At 53.2% G+C, this 20635-nt stretch overlaps 1 protein-coding gene across 1 annotated transcript in view; it reads right to left on the bottom strand.

Annotated features, from left to right (window-relative positions):
• OTOA (otoancorin) overlaps positions 1-20635 on the bottom strand; it is a 77871-nt gene that overhangs the window by 15741 nt on the left and 41495 nt on the right. Inside the window, exons 18-23 of the mRNA XM_066276847.1 lie at positions 17891-18026; positions 15984-16174; positions 13765-13858; positions 13026-13155; positions 8443-8630; positions 4813-4968 (exon numbers count right to left, since the gene is read on the bottom strand). Of these exons, the coding sequence (XP_066132944.1) occupies positions 4813-4968; positions 8443-8630; positions 13026-13155; positions 13765-13858; positions 15984-16174; positions 17891-18026 (895 nt within the window). The remainder of the gene's footprint in view (positions 1-4812; positions 4969-8442; positions 8631-13025; positions 13156-13764; positions 13859-15983; positions 16175-17890; positions 18027-20635) is intronic.

Raw genomic sequence — 20635 nt, forward strand, 5'->3', positions numbered from 1 at the left:
GGATTCAAACTCAGGCAGTCTGACTCCAGAGTCCGTCCGTCCCCTCAGCCGGAGAAGATGTCAGGGTTTGGAGAGACGGTGAGGGTGAGTTGATTCATAGCAGTAGGTGCTCTTCCAACGATCAGGCAATGCTCGTTTTAAAATGAAAGTGCAAAAATTACAATGCAAATAAAATGACTCTGATGAGGTGGTATGAAATTGTCCTCGCTGTTGGGACCCGGGTAATGCGAGCTCAGCCTGCCCGCTGATGAGCTCAAATATACTTTACTGGAATGTCTTGGACAACTACTGTATCTGTGATGATTCCAAGGCAATTAATACCAACACGTTTAAGCGACAATGAGCCCCGGAAGAGGAACGGCTGTAGGTTCCGTCGCTCTGTTCATTCTGCCGCTTTCGGCAATAGGTTCTTCTTCCTTACGTGGGTTTTTTTATTTTTTTTTTAAGCCGAACTCTGTGTTAATGGAGTTCCGCCAGGTCGATTAGTCTAGAAACATTCATTTCAGGGTTTGATTTGGGAGCTAAAAGTCGAGAAACAGAGTGCCAATGATCTATGCAAATGTGAGGTTTTCATCGCCTCTTCAAACGCACTGACAAATCTCACTGCCGCCCGAGGAAATTAAAATCGGTGCACAAGGGAAGAGGCGCGGTAGCTTCCCACTCGGGTGTGTTTTTCTGTTTCCTTCCAGACTGTGAACAGAATGGTTTGAATGTTGGAAGTGGGGTGTGGCACTTCTCAAGTCAGACAAAACCAGCTGTCCGGTTGCAGAACCCCGAGACTGCAGAATGTCAGAGCGAAAGGGACCTCAGATTCCGGGTCTGACCAGAATTCTCACCTCGCCAATGAGGAAACTATTCAACTGCCAGAAAGAGAAAGTGTGATGATGACACTGATGGCAACAATGACAATGAAAACGACTAATTTTTGGCCCTGGCCGTTTGGCTCACTGGATTGAGTGTCGGCCCGGTGTGTGGCTACCCTGGGTTCATTCCCCGGTCAGGGCACACAGAAGAGGTGACCATCTGCTTCTCTCCCTGTCCCTCTTCCCTTTCTCTCCCTCCTCCCCTCCCACAGCCAGTGGCTCCATTGGTTTGAGCATTGCCCCAGGCTCTGAGAATAGCTCAGTTGGTCCGACCATCAGCCCTGGGTGCTGAGGATAGCTTGGTTGATTTGAGCGTCAGCCCCATATGGGAGTTTCCAGGTGGATCCTGGTCAGGGCATATGTGGGAGTCTGTCTCACTATCTCCCTTCATCTCACTTAAAAAAAAACACTAATTTTTATCAAATGTTATGTACCAGGTGTTGTTCATAGAGCCTCACATGCATTAACTCACTGAGTCCTCGGGGCCAGGTTGAATGCAGAGTTCTGTGACACAGCGACCCCGACTACAGCGACACAGGGACCCCGACTACAGCGACACAGGGACCCCGACCACAGCGACACAGGGACCCCGACTACAGCGACACAGCGACCCCGACTACAGCGACACAGGGACCCCGACCACAGCGACACAGCAATCCTGACTACAGCGACACAGGGACCCCGACCACAGCGACACAGGGACCCCGACTACAGCGACACAGGGACCCCGACCACAGCGACACAGGGACCCCGACCACAGTGACACAGGGACCCTGACTACAGCGACACAGCGACCCCAACTACAGCGACACAGCAATCCTGACTACAGCGACACAGCGACCCCGACTACAGCGACACAGCAATCCTGACTACAGCGACACAGCGACCCCGACTACAGCGACACAGCGACCCCGACTACAGCGACACAGCGACCCCGACTACAGCGACACAGCAATCCCGACTACAGCGACACAGCGACCCCGACTACAGCGACACAGCGACCCCGACTACAGCGACACAGCGACCCCGACTACAGCGACACAGCAATCCCGACTACAGCAACACAGCGACCCCGACTACAGCGACACAGCGACCCCGACTACAGCGACACAGCGACCCCGACTACAGCGACACAGCAATCCTGACTACAGCGACACAGCGACCCCGACTACAGCGACACAGCGACCCCGACTACAGCGACACAGCAATCCTGACTACAGCGACACAGCAATCCTGACTACAGCAACACAGCGACCCCGACTACAGCGACACAGCGACCCCGACTACAGCGACACAGCGATCCTGACTACAGCGACACAGCAATCCCGACTACAGCAACACAGCAATCCCGACTACAGCGACACAGCAATCCCGACTACAGCGACACAGCGACCCCGACTACAGCGACACAGCGACCCCGACTACAGCGACACAGCAATCCCGACTACAGCGACACAGCGACCCCGACTACAGCGACACAGCGACCCCGACTACAGCGACACAGCGACCCCGACTACAGCGACACAGCAATCCCGACTACAGCGACACAGCGACCCCGACTACAGCGACACAGCAATCCCGACTACAGCGACACAGCGACCCCGACTACAGCGACACAGGGACCCCGACTACAGCGACACAGGGACCCCGACCACAGTTCATGCGAGGGGGACGTGCTTTGCTCCTGCCCAGTGTCCAGGCTCCCTTTCTTTGATGACACCATGCTTTTGGGGACCACCAGTCCTTATTTCCTCTCCCTGCTCTGACGCACGACTCCAGGCTGAGTGGCTGAACACCACACCTGTTCACTGTGTCACGGTCCTGGAGGTCCTAAGTCTGACAGGGGGCCGGCAGGGTGCGTTCCTCCCACAGGCTGTAGAGGGAATTCACGTCCTTGCCTTTCCCGGCTGCTAGAGGCCGTCTATGCTCCCTGAGACACAGCTCCCCTCAAACCAGCAGCACAGCCCCCCTCAAACCAGCAGCACAGCCCCCTCAAACCAGCAGCACAGCCCCTTCGAATCTCCTGGGCCCCCCGCTTCCATTCCTCACATCCCCTTCTGCATCTGGGGCCCTCCAGCCTCCTTTTATGAGGACCCTGTGATGACACTAGACTCACCAGGCAATCCAGGCTAACTAACTCCCTATCTCAAGGTCCTTAAAATTAGTCACCTCTGCAAAGTCCCTTTTGCCACAGAAGGGAACATATTCATAGGTTCTAGGGATTAGGACGCAGACACCTTGGGGGGGGGGACTTTTCTGCAGCCTCCCGTACACCTGGCTCCCCCCTCTCAGTTCATGTGGACGTGGCGAGATGGACACCACTCCCTGACCAGCCAACTTCTTCTACCCCTGACCACAGTGACTGTGCAGAAGCAGTAATGTGATTGTAGTCAATGCTGGGACTTCTTCAAAAATTAATGAGGACAGGGGAGTGTTTGTGGAGCTGCAAGTTAGATATGATGGAAGCCTGTTGTTGCTAAGGATGACCACTGGGGGCAGGCTGCCTGGGAAAGGCGCGGGTTAACACGGAGCAGCCGGGACCCCCTTCCAACAACACGAAAGAGTGGCTTCCCTCCCCGGCTGAAACGAGTCCTGGAGAGGACTTCTTTAGCCCACGAAGGGTCGACTGACCCAGGACTCAGCCTCCCACCAAAAAACAACAACAAGAAAACCAAACTAGTTGAGTAAAATGGTGACTATAGTCAATGCTGGACAACAAGGAGCCCAAGACTATAATTCTGAAAAGAAAAAAAAAAGGAAGGCCAATAAGGTGAACCCTAAAACTGTTCACTGCCCAGAGGCAGCCCCCAGACCACCGGGCAGAGAAGGGAGCTCAGACAAGCCCAGTGGTCCCGCTGACTTGAGGACATGGAGATCCAAGTTCAGAGACATCAGGGTACTTAATAATTTGTGGGGAGCACTGGAGAGGGAAAAAAAAAAGACCTCCCAGACACAGCTCACTCCAGAGATCCGCAGTGAGGTCTTCCCAAGTCCGGCTGAGTACTGATCTACATGGGCAAGAGGTACAATTCCACATAAATATCAGAACGAGGCATCAGAAAACAGCAGGTGGAACAACCCCCAGACCCCGCAGGGAGCTAGAGAGAGTTCCCCTTCCCAACCAGTCAGAGGAGGGGGGCACTGGAACAGACAGAGCTTTACTGGGTAGTGTCCTCAGAAAACCCATGTCTCAGTCATGGGAGTAAGTTAACCCCAGAAGAAAGGTCACTCTATCATTGCCCTGATCAAACTCAAACGGAAGCCCCACCCACCCACCCACTCAAATCAAACTGATTGTATGGTCATTTAAATCTATGCCAGAACAAAGCCCAATACTCTTCCAAGGGGTATCGCTAAACCAAGCACTCAGAAGTATATTACAGTATTCACGATGCCTGCCAGCCAGTCAGAATTAGTAAGTTTGCAAATAAGAAAATATGACCCATGACTAGGGGGGAAATTATGCAATAGAAACAGATTCAAAAATGACAATGGTGATGGAATATTTAAAGGATCCAGCAGTGGCCCTGGTCGGTTGGCTCAGTGGTAGAGCGTCGGTCTGGTGTGCAGGAGTCCCAGGTTTGATTCCCGGCCAGGGCACACAGGAGAAGCACCCATCTACTTCTTCTCCACCCCTTCCCCTCTCCTTCTCTCTTGCTCTCTCTCTTCCCCTCCCACAGCCGAGGCTCCATTGGTTCTAGTGAGTTGGCCTCAGATGCTGAGGACGGCTCCATGGCCTCCGCCTCAGGCACTAAAAAAAAAAAAAATGGCTCAGTTGCTGAGCAACGGAGCAATGGCCCCAGATGGGCAGAGCATCGCCCCCTTGTGGGCTTGCCAGGTGGATCCCGGTCGGGGCGCATGCAGGAGTCTGTCTCTCTGCCTCCCCTCCTTTCACTAAAATAAAAAATAAAAATGTTTTAGAACAGAAGGCCCAGCAGCACCCACCTACCTGTCCTGGGCTCCATCCTGGCTGCTGGCTCAGGGACGCCACGGTGTCGATGGAACCGAGGTCCAGCTGCTGCAGCTCAGTCTCGTTGAGAGCCAGCGCAATGCGGCCCAGGGAGACGACATGGTGTTCCCTCCAGAAAGAAGGCCCGTCCCAGACCTCCCGATGGATAAAAAACAGAAAGAAAGAAAAGCCAGGTTAGACTGACCATTACTGGCCACATTTAAAACAGACACAGGGTCTACCTCTTGTCTATGCCAAGTTCTTTCGTAAATCAGTAAGAAAAACATGACTCTATTTGTCTTTAAAAAAAAAAAATAGACAAAACACATGACCAGAAAATCACAAAAGAAGAAATAAACATACGGGGAAAAGTTCCGTCTCGGCCATAATTTTAAAAACGCACATTGGCCCTGGCCGGTTGGCTCAGCGGTAGAGCGTCGGCCTGGCGTGCGGGGGACCCGGGTTGGATTCCCGGCCAGGGCACATAGGAGGAGCGCCCATCTGCTTCTCCACGCCTCCCCCTCTCCTTCCTCTCTGTCTCTCTCTTCCCCTCCCGCAGCCGAGGCTCCATTGGAGCAAAGATGGCCCGGGCGCTGGGGATGGCTCTGTGGCCTCTGCCCCAGGCGCTAGAGTGGCTCTGGTCGCAGCAGAGCGACGCCCCGGAGGGGCAGAGCATCGCCCCCTGGTGGGCAGAGCGTCGCCCCTGGTGGGCGTGCCGGGTGGATCCCGGTCGGGCGCATGCGGGAGTCTGTCTGACTGTCTCTCCCCGTTTCCAGCTTCAGAAAAATACAAAACAAAAAATTAAAAAAATTAAAAAATAAAAATACACATTAACCACAATCAGAGGAGACCGTGCTGGCCAGTGATGCTGATAAGGAGTAAAGAGAATGACCGTCATGGTGCTGGAGAGACCGGGAGTAAACGAGGGTACCCTCATTTGTCGATGCTGGGAATATAAACTGATACAGGCTTGTTAGAAGATAATCTGGCTATATGTAATAAAAGTTTTTAAAATATTTATACTCTTTGACCTAGAAATCCCACCTCTGGGAATTTAACCTAAGTAAACAAACAGACAAGTTCCCAAAGAAATATGTACCAATATGGACTTTTAAAACATTAAAAAATATATAAACAATCTAAACGTCTTTCAATTAGCTAAATAAATTAGAACCAGTCATAAAATAAAATATTATATAGCTATTTAAAATGCTGATATAGACATATATTTCTTTTTTATTTTATTTTTTTAAGTGAGAGGAAGGGAAGTGGGTCGACTCCTGCATGCGCCCCACGGGGATCCATCCACCCAGCAACTCCCCTCTGGGGCTGACATTCCAACCAACCAAGCTCTCTTCCACGCCCAGGGCCATCACTCAGACCAACAGAGCCACCGACTGCGGGAGAGGAAGAGAGAGAGAGACGAGGGAGGGGGAGGGGAAGAGAAGCAGAGGGTCGCTTCTCCTGTGCGCCCTGACTGGGAACTGAACCGGGGACGTCCATATGCCAGGCCAACGCTCTATCCATTGAGCCAACCGGCCACAGCCCTAGATTCATAATTCTAATATGAAAAAATATGCATTGTATACTACGGGGTATGAGCAGAAGTTATTGAGGTGTAGGTAAGTGTTTATTATTTTCTGGTAAATATATATGTAAGAATATACGAAGTAAAGAGATGAAACATATAAATATGTTTTCCACGTATATACAGACATCTAGTAAGCTTCAGGTGAACAGACCAAAATAGTAACAGTGTTTCTCTCCGAGTAGAAAACGATGACTGATCTTTATTATTTCCTGACATTTATTTTATCATTTTTAAAATGTATTTTTTTCTGCCCTGGCCGGTTGGCTCAGCAGTAGAGCGTCAGCCTGGCATGCAGGGGACCCGGGTTCGATTCCCGGCCAGGGCACATAGGAGAAGCGCCCATTTGCTTCTCCACCCCTCCCCCTCCTCCTTCCTCTCTGTCTCTCTCTTCCCCTCCCACAGCCAAGGCTCCATTGGAGCAAAGATGGCCCGGGCGCTGGGGATGGCTCCTTGGCCTCTGCCCCAGGTGCTAGAGTGGCTCTGGTCGCGGCAGAGCGACGCCCCCTGGTGGGCAGAGCGTCGCCCCCGGTGGGCGTGCCGGGTGGATCCCGGTCAGGCGCATGCGGGAGTCTGTCTGACTGTCTCTCCCCATTTCCAGCTTCAGAAAAATAAAAAATAAAAATTTTAAAATTTTTTTTAAAAAATGTATTTTTTTCTAATGTATTAAAAAAAATTTTCTTCTTTTTAAATGTATTAAACTTATTGGGGTGACCCTGGCCGATGAGATGATGCGGGTGTCCGGAGCACGGTCCCACAGCACACGGTCCCACAGCTCACGGTCCCACAGCACACGGTCCCACAGCTCACGGTCCCACAGCTCACGGTCCCACAGCACACGGTCCCACAGCTCACGGTCCCACAGCACACGGTCCCACAGCACACGGTCCCACAGCTCACGGTCCCACAGCTCACGGTCCCACAGCACACGGTCCCACAGCTCACGGTCCCACAGCTCACGGTCCCACAGCACACGGTCCCACAGCTCACGGTCCCACAGCTCACGGTCCCACAGCACACGGTCCCACAGCTCACGGTCCCACAGCACACGGTCCCACAGCTCACGGTCCCACAGCTCACGGTCCCACAGCACACGGTCCCACAGCTCACGGTCCCACAGCACACGGTCCCACAGCACACGGTCCCACAGCACACGGTCCCACAGCACACGGTCCCACAGCTCACGGTCCCACAGCTCACGGTCCCACAGCACACGGTCCCACAGCACACGGTCCCACAGCACACGCTCCCACAGCTCACGCTCCCACAGCACACGCTCCCACAGCACACGGTCCCACAGCACACGCTCCCACAGCACACGCTCCCACAGCACACGGTCCCACAGCACACGGTCCCACAGCACACGGTCCCACAGCACACGCTCCCACAGTACACGGTCCCACAGCACACGGTCCCACAGCTCACGGTCCCACAGCTCACGGTCCCACAGCTCACGGTCCCACAGCACACGCTCCCACAGCACACGGTCCCACAGTACACGGTCCCACAGCACACGGTCCCACAGTACACGGTCCCACAGCACACGCTCCCACAGCACACGGTCCTTGCTGCTTCTGTGTCCACCCCCCCGAGTCATGTCTCTTCCGCCTGCCTTTCCCTCCTGCCACCCCCACACTTTTTTCTCTGTGTCTCTAAGTTATATTTTCTTTGCTTAATTCTGACCTTCTGACTTTTCTAGAATAAATTTGGATCAGCCATTTAAAACATAGTTATAAATGTAATTTCAAGGGATTTAATGGCTTCGCCCGCTGGGGTGACTCTATATTCCACAACAATCCTAAAAGCTGACGCAAGCCACTCAAAGGGACCTTTATAAAAACGGCAAACGTCTTCTGCTCTGTTTCTACTCTTTCCTGCTACGTGTGCAGATGAATTTGCAACGGATTCTGAGAAAGGAAAGGCACCATTCCTGAGAAGCCGCCGCGGTCAGAGGCAGCGGAACCCCCTGTCACAGAGGGGCTGGGAGCGTGGCACTGGGTTTGGCCCTTGGTTCCACGCTTCCTGCCACAGGGGGGCTCTACCTGTACGGCCTTCTCCTTCAGGGTCATCAGCTGAGGCCAGCTGAAACCCCGGACAGCCCCCAGAAGATCCACACTCCTGAGGAAGGTGTCCTCCTCCATGCAGAGCAGGGCCTGGGGGTCCCAGCAGGCATTGGCTTCAGCCAACCGGAAGATGTCATCAGAAGTGGGAGCCTCGACTCCATGGCAACCTGAACATGGGGGGACACGGGTGTTGTTATTGTTCAGGGTCTCATGAAGAGGAGCCCACAAAGGAATGAGGCAGCAACAACACTGCCGGTGGAGGACCCCAATCTCTCCAGGACTGGGGTGCCTTGGTGAGATCGGCTGTCCGATTGATTAAGCAGAAATCTGTCATCTTGTGTGAGAAACTAACAAGCAGAATCCAGTGTCCAATTTTATTATTTAGTTTGGCAAGACGGATTAGATTTCTCTTGCCCTTTCTGAGACATAGCACCATCCATCTGCTGTCTGAGTCCTGACCCGCAGAAAGCTCCAGCAGGGCCACACACCCACGTCCTCGGGGCCTTCCCTGGACACCATGGCCTCCGTCACGCAGGCTTGGCCTCGACCTTCACTTCCCCGGGATGGGAGCAGAAAGTCCCCCGGGGCACTGGCTCTCCTCCCACACACGGGGAAGGAAGGAAGGACAGAGACGGTCAGGAAGGGCCAGCCTGTTCTTTACCGAAATGGGTAACACCCTTCTGCAGCTGGATTTACCCAGGAGAGGCGTACAGCGTGGATGCTGACAGGCAAAGGCTCGGGGACCCGGTGGAACCCCACGTCGGCCATTTCTCACTAACGACCTGGTGACAAGATGGCGTGCACGCCGACGCCTTGCGCAGCCAGCCGCGTGCACCCAGTAGGAGCTTCTGCCACAGGACGGTAGACGGCCAGCGAGCGGCCTTGAGGTCCACAGGCGCCGCTGGAGAAGAGTTCTGGCTGTAAATCCCGACCCAAAGCTACGTAACCCCTCTGTGCCTCAGTTTCCTCAACTATAAAACGGGGAGAAAATGGCCTCGTCGAGGTTCTGTGAGGGACTGGATGCGTTATCATACACAGAGCACTTCGTGTCGGGAGCGCCGTGAACACGCAATGCCTACTTCTCATCATGTAGGCCGCCTGCGCCAGCACCCCAAACAGTCCGGTGGGAAACCCAGAGTGAAGGCCTCCAGACTGGTGAGGGGGGATCGCTCCTAAGGGTGGGAAGGGGGGTGTTTTGCCCTCCATAAAGACCCCGGGGCAGGCTGTGCCCCCACTCCACCCCAGACAGAGGAGAAGTGGACTTCCTGCTTCGTTGGCAATGGGAGAAACCTACCCACTCTGCTCTTTTGAAAAACTTGAGACACACCTGGCCAAACCGGCTACCCCTCCTCGGCACGGAAACGTATTTGGCGGCCCAGAGGTGCTCCACCGGGAGAAAACCCCAAGGCTCCTTGTCTTATGAAGAGCCATCCTGGACCCCAGATGGTGACAGAGCCACCAGCACCAGCCCAGCCACCCCCCCGGGGCATTTCCCAAGCTCCGCGCCCCTCCCTTCTCATTGCATCATCAATGCCAATTCACTGGACTCCAATCGCAAGGTGACACTGGACCAGGCCAAGGGCACGGTGTGAGGTCCTCCAACATTGCTGTCATAACCCACTTGGAGGGAACAGAAGACCCATCCCTTCTAGACGCCCCCTTTTCCCCACTTTCTGTTGAAAATAGGGTCCGGTGACAACACAGAACTAGAGGCACAGAAAGATTCAACAGGGCAACAGGAACCTGGTCTTACCCTCACTGTGTTCCCCAGCCTGGCAAGAAGCAGGTGTTTAGCAAATGCTTGTTGAATGAATCCACACATACACATACACAAACATACAGACATACACACCAATTCACTAAAATGAAACCAAGTAGTAATTCTGCTAATCCATCCATTACTGCAAGCACAGCAGTGATTGATAACCCAGAACCACTAATGGCAACTCGGATCACGCACTGCTAACAGCACCCTCCCCAAGGATGGAAAGACTAGGAATGTTGCCATTTAACTGGATTGAGAGGCTGTGAGGAGAGTAGTCAACTCCACCATATTTGGTGTCAAATCCAAGAGCTGTCAATTATTTTTTTTAAGTGAGAGGAGGAGAGAGAATGAGACAGAATCCCACATGCACCCCAACTGGGATCCACACATCTAGGGTCGATGCTCAGATCAATGGAGCTATTTTTAGCACCTGAGGCTGGCACTCTCTGACCAACTGAACTGTCCTCAGCACCCAGGGCTAACTCTCAAACCAACTGAGCCACTGGCTGCAGGAGGGGAAGATGGAGAGAAGGAGGAGAGGGAGGGGGAGAAAAGCAGATAGTTGCTTCTCTTTTGTGCCCTGACCGGGAATTGAACTGCAGACATCCATATGCCAGGCCAATGCTTTAGCCACTGAGCCACTGGGCAGGGCCGAGGAGCTGCTAATTATTAATGCTGTGACTTTGCCCAAGTCTCTTCATCTCTCTAAACCCCAATTTCCTTTCTCAAGAAAATGGGAGAGACCCACAGGGCCCACCTCACAGGACAGAGATGAAGGGAAGACAAAGCCTGGCGTGATGATCACCCAACATGAATCAGACTGTTACACTTCTGTGCTGAGATGCGCCCTGAAACACCTACCCAGGGTAAAAGCCCAAGTCCTTAGGGTTTTTCTAGAAGGACCCCCATGGCCTGACTGGTGGTGGCATAGTGGATAGAGCGTTGACCTGGGATGCTGAGGTCCCAAGTTCAAAACCCTGAGGTTGCCAGCTTGAGCGCGGGATCATCAACGTGATCCCAAGGTCACTGGCTTGAGCCCAAGGTCACTGGCTTGAGCAAGGGGGCAAGGGATCACTGGCTTGGCTTGGCTGGAGCCCCCTGGTCAAGGCATGTATGAAAAAGCCATCAATGAACAACTAAAGTGCTGCCACTACGAGTTGATGCTTCTCATTTCTCTCCATTTCTGTCTCTCTCTCTCTCTCTCTCTCAAAATAATAATATATATAATAATAATACATTTAAAAAAATAAAAGGCCTTAGATGACTGGCCTGTGTCTGACTCCACTCCAGCCACACTGGCCTCTCATCTCTCACACTTTCTTCTGCCTGGAAGACTCCAAAACTCCCCCCCATTGCCTCAGATCTTAACTCAAACGTCAGTTTCTCAGGGAAATGAAAAGGCTCCCTTTCAAACTCCAGTCCCCCACTCAGACTTGCAACCCTTGCCTCCTTCACTTTCCTTCTCGGTCCTTGTACCATCGCACAACATGCTACTGTGTAACTTCTTGTCGGGCCACCCACCCCCAGCCATTGGAAAGCAGGCTCCTTGAGGGTGGGGTTTCGTGTTCTGTGCACACATCCTGCTCAGGGATCATTGGTTGCAGGAACCACAGAGCGCAAGCAGGGACTCTCAGCTGTGATTACCGCCGTTCTCACCGGGTCTGAGTAACTTTGTCGCCTCCTCCCTGGCGCACATGTCTGCACTGAGTAGGTGCACGGTCATAATTAAAACACCTAACACGGAGCATTGCCCACATACCTGCCAGGCACTGTCGGGAACGTCTTAGAGGTTTAAACCCGCGAAGCCTCACAATAACCTGCTCAGGCAGGGACTGTTATTGTTCCGTTTTACAGAGCGTGAGCACGGAGGCACGGAGAGGTGGAGAAGCTCACCCACAATCACACGGCCAGTGAGCGGCAGCCCCAGGGTTCACACCGGCCAGCCTGGGCCCAGCACTGCACACAGACCCACTCAGCCATTTGGGCTCCATTCAGTCAATCTCTTTGAAATGCTGCTTGTTGTGGCCCTGGCCGGTTGGCTCAGTGATAGTGTTGGCCCAGCATATAGATGTCCCGGGTTCGATTCCCGGTCAGGGCACACAGGAGAGGCACACATATGCTTCTCCACCCTTTCCCCTCTTGCTTCTCTTTCTCTCTCCCTCTCTCTCTGCCACCCTCCTGCAGCCCCGGGCACTGAGGATCGCTCTGTGGTTTCTGCCTCAAGCACTAAGAAAAAGTTCGGTTGCTGAGCATCAGAGCAGGGCCCCAAATGGGCAGAGATCGCCCCCTAGTGGGCTTGCCAGGTGGATCCCAGTCAGGGTGCATGCGGGAGTCGGTCTCTGCCTCCCCTCCTCTCACTAAATGAAAGAAAGAAAGAAAGAAAGAGAGAGAGAGAGAGAGAGAGAGAGAGAGGGAGGAAAGGAGGGAGGGAAAGAGAGAGAGAGAAGAAGGAAGGAAGGAAGGAAGGAAGGAAGGAAGGAAGGAAGGAAGGAAGGAAGGAAGGAGGGAGGGAGGGAGGGAGGGAGGGAGGGAGGGAGGGAGGGAAGGAAGGAAGGAAGGAAGGAAGGTAGGTATGTTACATGTGTTCACCACTAACCTACTAGTCTGGGTGAGCCCCGCGGGATGTGCTTCCAAATCACTTTGCAGAGCTGTGGTTCCGTGGCCGGGGGATCTGTGCCACCCTGTTGCTTTGCAAACACTTCATCCAGCGCCTTGGACCAAGTATCTTCTTGATGCCAGTGACTCAGCATAAACGCGGCCGCCACAGCACGGGCACAGGCGCCCTGGAAACACTCACCTGGACTGGGGTCAGTGCTGGGGACCCTCTCGCTGCTGTTCCGAACAGAGTCAAAGACAGCCCGGAGGAACTCTCTGGGGGGCAAGGTCCCGGCCATCTCGGAAGCTGTTTGCTGAAGGATATCAGGAAACTGTGGGGTATAAAAGAGGAACAGGAGGAACCAATAATAATTAATTAAGCCCATGAAACACAGACTGAAACCAGAGTTCAAGCTCTGCCAGTCCTTGCTGCCTCGAGTTTTCCTTCCTTCCTGTGAAACAGCTTCTCGTATAAATTTAATCCCTCGCCCAACTAACCTGGTCTCTACAGAGAATCAGATAATAGGGTACTCAACCTCCATAACAATGCAACCAACGTTCAGTGCTATAAATGTATCTTATTTATGCAGACTTGTCGTGTGAGAGTGTGTGTGTGTGTGTGTGTGTGTGTGTACGGCACTGGTGCGTGTAAGACCTGGAACACACACGCGTGTAGAAAGAGCAGGGTGGTCGCTAACTCACAGCTCTGCGAGAGGGCCACATGCAAGGTCAGGGTCAGTTAGCTGCTGCGGCCTCCCTCCCCTTTTCCTGAACCTTGGGCGACCTGGGCCGGAGCTGGAAACACCGGAGCCCCTTTGGAACAGGGAGGAAGGTTCCAGAAAAAAACAAATTTGGCAGCAGCAAAGTCAGTGGAATAGAATGCACTCCCTTTTCTCTCCCTTCAAGCTCCTTCAGCTTGCTACCAGAGAACACAGAGGTACCTTTGTGGCCACAGAGCTTAACTCCTCTCCCGAGAAAAGCACCAGGAAGGGCGCCAAGTCCCTCGTTGTCTCAGCTGTCCAGTTCTGGGGGCGCCTGAGAGGAGAAGAGAGAAGAAGCAGTAGATTGAAACACCGTGCTGTTGCCCCTGCCTCCCCTCCCAGCTATAAGAGTCTGTCTTCCTATGCGGGGAGACTGTCAATCACAAAATCCCCCTTCCCTGGCCAAGACAAGGTGTGTGAGATGCAAGCTGGCCAATCAGAATCATCCCCAGGAATTTCGAAAGAACTACTGGTCAAGCCTTCTCGCTTTCTTCTGGTATCTCAAGCAGTAAAAAAAATAAAAATAAAAATAAAAATATTGAAAGCCATTTCTATCACCACTGGAGATAATAAAAGTCACACCCCAGGACACAGAGCTGAGGGAGCAGAGCAAGCATCCTTGACCTCATTTGAGCTCCTGGATCCAACCATGCCTGGGATCCACCTGGGGGGAGGGGGGGGTCCATCACATTCAATTTCCAAACTCACTCAATTCTCATTTTGTGGCTTGAATTTAATTGATACATTTCTGTCATTTACGTCACAGCATTTCCTTCCTCTCCTTCCTCCACAGGACAGTGATTGATGGTTTGCCCATTTCGTTACATTACCAAAAGAGCCTTCTCTCTTACAACAAGCCGAACTTTCCCCTTGAACCAAGCAGGAGGTGTACAGCACTGATACAGAAGCTACTGCTGCTCTTATAGGGACCCCAAACGTCTCCAGTGAAGGGACACCAGCCCAGTTAGCAATGGTGACCCCTGCCTTAGGACCGAGGCAAACTATCCCTGGCCAGAAAGCACCTCCCTCCTCTCTTTGACTAAAAATAGGACCCACCAGACCATCCGCTCTGCGAGGACCGGAAGGAAGCACACCTATCTCAATGACCACTGGCACAACAGTTGCCACACACCCCGGTCCTCCGTGCCAGGCACTGTTGTAAGGTAAGTCCTCTGCATGCGTTCACTCAGTTAACTGTCACCACAATCCTATGGGGACGATCACCACCACCACCACCCCTCCCCCGCGCCTACAAATGTGAAAATAAAGTGCAAAAAAAAAAGCTAAGTAATTTTTCCCAGGTCACAAACACAGACAGGAGAGGACCCCAAAAGGAGTTCTGACTCCCAACTCAGTGCTCTTAAACTCGACGTCGTAGCAGAGTGTCTGGGACACAGTGATTTCACCAAAAACCTTTGTTGTCTAAAGGCTGATGGACGGCCAGGCCCCACTCAGCGGTCCGACCCAAGTTCAGAAAATTCCGCCTGGAGAAGAGCAGCGCCGCTCCCCCCGCCCCCAGGGGGCGCTCTCCTGACCCAGAGCCGACGGTGCCCCAACCGTGTCCCTCACCCCCGCCGTCGTTACTGTTACTCAGAGCAGCAACCACTCGACCACCTCCTGCATTTGCCAAGCGCTGCATTTCCCGAAACTCCTTCCCTTTCCACCTGCCCAGGGGCGTGGGGATGACCAGGCGGGGCCCGAGGGCCGGCGACTGTGTCCTCGCTTCACAGGGAAGCCGGGGGTGGCATTTCCAGCACGAACGTAAGCGGCTAACCTCACCCCAAGTTAGAGACTCGCTCTGGTCTGTGCGCCCCTCCCTCTGCCAGCACAGCCCCCAATCCTGCCCCCGGAGCTGAGCCCCGCCCCGGCCCCCACCCATACCCACAACCCCCCCCAGGCTGACCCCTCCCCCCCCCCCGGAACTGAGACCCGCCCACCCTCGCCCCCGTAGCTGAGTCCCAACACCTCCGCCTCCTCCCCCATAACTGAGCCCCGCTACCGCCCCCACCCACACCCAGAGCTGAGCCTCGCTCCCACCCCCACAGAGCACCCCCCCAGCTGAGCCCTGCCCCCACTCCACCCTACCCTCGCCCCCCCAACTGAGCCCTAACATCCTCACCTTTGCCCCCAAAGATGAGCCCCGTCCCCACCCCACCCACACCCCCACCCACACCCACACCCCTGACCCCGCCCCTGGAGCTGAGCCCCGCCCCTACCCTCACCTCCACCCCGCCCCGCCCCTGGAGCTGGGCCCCGCCCCCATAGCTGAGCCCCGCCCCTGGAGCTGAGCCCCGCCCCCACCCTCACCTCCACCCCGCCCCTGGAGCTGGGCCCCGCCCCCATAGCTGAGCCCGCCCCCACCCGCCCCGCCCCTGGAGCTGGGCCCCGCCCCTCCTCACCCGTGCTGCTCCAGGACCCTGAGCCTCACCGCGGCCTTCTGCTCAGGGCTGAGGCCCGGGCAGTCTCGGAGGCCGTGCAGGGCGGTGGCCCAGGCCCCTGCGGACACTCCATGGAGGAGGAGGGCCGCCGGCAGGTGGCAGAGCAGCTTCCCCACGACGTCCACAGCGTACTCGTCAGCAAGGGAGTGGTCCTGAAACAGACACGTGGGGCTCAAGGTCGTGACCCCTTAAAATCACTTCCCCACCCCCAAACCTCCCAAAAATTCTGGGATGGAATGTCATAAGCTGCCCTGCCTCTGACTAGCAAAGATAGCACAGGGCCTGATTTCACCCCAGGAAGACCTGAGTTGACTCCGGGGAGACCCCACGGGGAGCGAGTGTGGACAGAGACTCCGTGCATGCGGGGATCTAGGTACACGAGGGCTGTCGTCGTGTTTTGCTCTGAGGAGACCCCAGAGTTCAACTTCCCTTATGATACAAGTACATAAATAATAATAATAAGCATATCAAAGTTTGTATGGTCTTTGAAAGTCTTCAAACCTCTTCTCTCTCTCTTTTTTTAATCATGTGAGAGTCAAGGAGGCAGAGAAAGAGACTCCCGCATGTGCCCCAACAGGGATCCACCTGGCAAGCCCACTAGGGGGTGATGCTCTGCCCATCTGGGGCTGCTGCTCCGTTGTTTGGCAACTGAGAGCTATTTTAGCGCCTGAGGTGAGGCCATGGAGCCGTCCTCAGTGCCTGGGGCCAATTTGCTCATTTGAGCCATAGCTGTGGGAGGCGAAGAAAGAGAGAGAAGAGGGAGGGGGAGGGGTGAAGAAGCAGATGGTCGCTTCTCCTGTGTGCCCTGGCCGGGAATCAAACCCAGGACTTCCACACGCCGGGCCAACTCTCCACTGCTGAACCCACTGGCAAGGCAGGGAGGGACTCAAACCTCCTTCTCAATGTGACAACAAGAGCTAGTCTTTATTGAGTGCTTACTATGTGCTAGGCACTAACGTTTACAGGCCTAGATCCATCATTCATTAAAGTGGCTCTACGAGGCCTGACCAGGCGGTGACGCAGTGGATAGAGCATTGGACTAGGACGCAGAGGACCCGGGTTCGGGACCCCAAGGTTGCCAGCTTGAGTGCGGGCTCATCTGGTTTGAATGAAGCTCACCAGCTTGGACCCAGGGTCGCTGGCTCAAGCAAGGGGTTACTTGGCCTGCTGAAGGCCCGTGGTCAAGGCACATATAAGAAATCAATCAATGAACAACTAAGGTGTCACAACAAAAAACTAATGATTGATGCTTCTCATCTCTCTCCATTTCCTGTCTGTCCCTATCTATCCCTCTCTCTGACTCTCTCTCTGTCTCGGAAAAAAAAAATTTAATAAAGTGGCTCTACGAGGTAAATACTACATCCCTGTTTAAAGAGGAAGAAGCTGCCCTCTGGTGGTGAGGCCAGGGCTCACAGCGGGGCAGCCGTCCGTTTGGGCCTGGGTGCCAAACAAGACCTCGCCTCTCTCGTGCCCTCAATAACACTGTCAGGAAAGTGCTCTTGCACCCATCCTGCAGATAAGGGACTGAGGCTCGGGGAGAGGAAGTGACTTTCCCGCGGCCCCAGAACCAACCGTTGGCAGAGGCCTGCCCAGAACCCAGACTCTGTGTCCTGAGCTCTGTCCAGTGCCCCGGAGCAGTCTCCGCATCATTCCCCGGAGAATGGCAGTCACCAGCACCAGTGGCCAAGACTGTCCCACCTGGTGGCTTCCGAGTCAGCCCTGAGACCCACAGCAGGTTTGAGGTCCCAGCCAGACCACCTGAGAGCTCCCTGGGACGGTTCCACATAACCGGAGGGAAAGGGAGGTCAGTGAACGTGTCACACACACACACACACACACACACACACACACACACACAGTTTCCTTACCAGACACTGCTGCACTTTCCTGAGGACCAAACTCTTTTTGTGGGAATCTAGAACCAAGGAGTCCAAGTGAACCTTCCCCAGGCTCATCAGCACGGGCACACATCGGGACACGGGGACAGACGCCAGGTAGCGAGCCCTGGAGAGAGACGGGGAGGCAACGGGAGAAAGACAGTGACCGCTCGGGATGGCTGGTCCAGTCCGCAAGCAGGGTCTGCGCGCCCAAGAGCTGATCACAGGGGTGTCCTTCAGATGTCCCTTCTCCCAGGGGTGGGGTGGTGCCTCTGGGCAGGCGGCAGGCCTCCCGCCCATCACGCTCCTCTCTGACGCCCCCGGCGGTACTGACCACGGGAGGGCATCCCCATCCACCTGTTGATGAGTGACAGGTTGAGGAGAGTGGAGGAGGAAAGGAAAATTGAAAGTCCTTGTGCCTTTAGTGGGGAGCCCATTTCACACTCGGCCCCAGTGCAAGATACCCACCCTCCCCATCCCAGGGATTGGGTGGAGGAGAGCCAATCGGTCCAATGTAGGCCAAAGAGAGTCAGACCCCAGTCGTATGGAGGAGAAGGGGAAGAGAAAGTCGTTCTTTTCCTTGAATATAAAACTAGGAAGATGGAACCCAGGGGCCACCAGAGAGTTATCAAGAGTATTATCAAACCTCTCAAGTCAAGAGCCAGCTTTTCTCTGAGTGACCCCTGGAGCGGGTACTCTCAGCCTCGGCACTGGGGACACATGGGGTGGGACCACCCTTCGCTGTGGGGCTGCCACCTGCACCCCGGCATGCTAAGGAATCTGCCTGACCGAGAAGCCTACAGGGAAAATCTGTCAGGGAGATATCGTTTCAGCCCCTAGATCGAGCCGTGCCTGAAATCCACCCCTGGACTTTCCAGTTACCTAAACCCCCAAAATTGCCTTCTATTGCCTAAGCCAGTTTGAGTTAAGATTTTTGTCACGCTCAACCAAATAGCAGCTTGATATTGTAACTGGCTTCCTGACTGTCTATCCCCCTCCCCCCCATAAGATGATAATCTCTTCTAAGGGGAAAATTTAAGTTATCTCTAAGAACTAGTACATAATAAGCACTCAATAAATATATTTTGAATGAATGAAGACAATAACAGCAAGAGAAGGAAAAGAGGAAACAGTGTCCAGGCCATATGTTTAACGCAGGGCTGCTGCACACACCACCACCACCCCGAGGCCTGAGCACCCACACATACCAGGAAACATCCTCACGGTTCGCATCAACCCTGAATCCCCTGGGAGCTTGGCACGGCTGTGAGGCCAGCCCGGGCAGGGCTTGCTTCGGTGGCCTGGGTGGCTTTGGCTTTGGTTTTTAAAATAACAAGAAAAGCCAGGGGTTCTGAAATATCTATGTGAGGCTCAGAATCTAAATCCTGGTTCTCAAGGGCTTCGCTGTCAAAGGTACTCTCCACTCTGCCTCTGGCCCCCACGGAAACCCTGAAACCCCAGGGTGGGGGAGAATCCCTGTGGCTGAAACCCCTGGGGGGAGGGGAGAATCCCTGTGGCTGAACCCCCCCCCCGGGGGGGAGAATCCCTGTGGCTGGGGCGAATCCTCTCCATTGTACTGTATTGTATTGTATTGTATTGTATTGTATTGTACTGTACTGTACTGTATTGTATTGTATTGTACTGTATTGTATTGTATTGTACTGTATTGTATTGTATTGTATTGTAGGGGTAAACCAGAAGGGAGGGGGAGAATCCCTGTGGCTGGGGCGAGTCCTCTCCATTGCATTGTATTGTACTGTACTGTATTGTATTGTACTGTATTGTATTGTATTGTACTGTATTGTATTGTATTGTATTGTACTGTATTGTATGGTACTGTATTGTATTGTACTGTATTGTATTGTATTGTATTGTAGGGGTAAACCAGAAGGGAGGGGGAGAATCCCTGTGGCTGGGGCGAGTCCTCTCCATTGTACTGTACTGTATTGTATTGTATTGTATTGTATTGTATTGTACTGTACTCTATTGTATTGTATTGTATTGTACTGTATTGTATTGTATTGTACTGTATTGTATTGTATTGTATTGTAGGGGTAAACCAGAAGGGAGGGGGAGAATCCCTGTGGCTGGGGCGAGTCCTCTTCATTGCATTGTATTGTACTGTACTGTATTGTATTGTACTGTATTGTATTGTATTGTACTGTATTGTATTGTATTGTATTGTACTGTATTGTATGGTACTGTATTGTATTGTACTGTATTGTATTGTATTGTAACGTATTGTATTGTACTGTACTGTATTGTATTGTATTGTACTGTATTGTATTGTATTGTACTGTATTGTATTGTATTGTACTGTATTGTACTGTACTGTATTGTACTGTATTGTATTGTACTGTATTGTATTGTATTGTATTGTACTGTACTGTATTGTATTGTACTGTACTGTATTGTATTGTATTGTATTGTATTGTATTGTATTGTATTGTATGGGTAAACCAGAAGGGAGGGGGAGAATCCCTGTGGCTGGGGCGAGTCCTCTCCATTGTACTGTATTGTATTGTACTGTATTGTACTGTATTGTATTGTATTGTACTGTATTGTATTGTACTGTATTGTATTGTATTGTACTGTACTGTATTGTATTGTACTGTATTGTATTGTATTGTATTGTATTGTATTATATTGTATTGTATTGTATTGTAGGAGTGAACCAGAAGGGAGGGGGAGAATCCCTGTGGCTGGGGCGAGTCCTCTCCATTGTATTGTATTGTA

The sequence above is a fragment of the Saccopteryx bilineata genome, chromosome 4 (assembly GCF_036850765.1).
Source record: "Saccopteryx bilineata isolate mSacBil1 chromosome 4, mSacBil1_pri_phased_curated, whole genome shotgun sequence".
Classification (NCBI taxonomy): Eukaryota; Metazoa; Chordata; class Mammalia; order Chiroptera; family Emballonuridae; genus Saccopteryx; species Saccopteryx bilineata.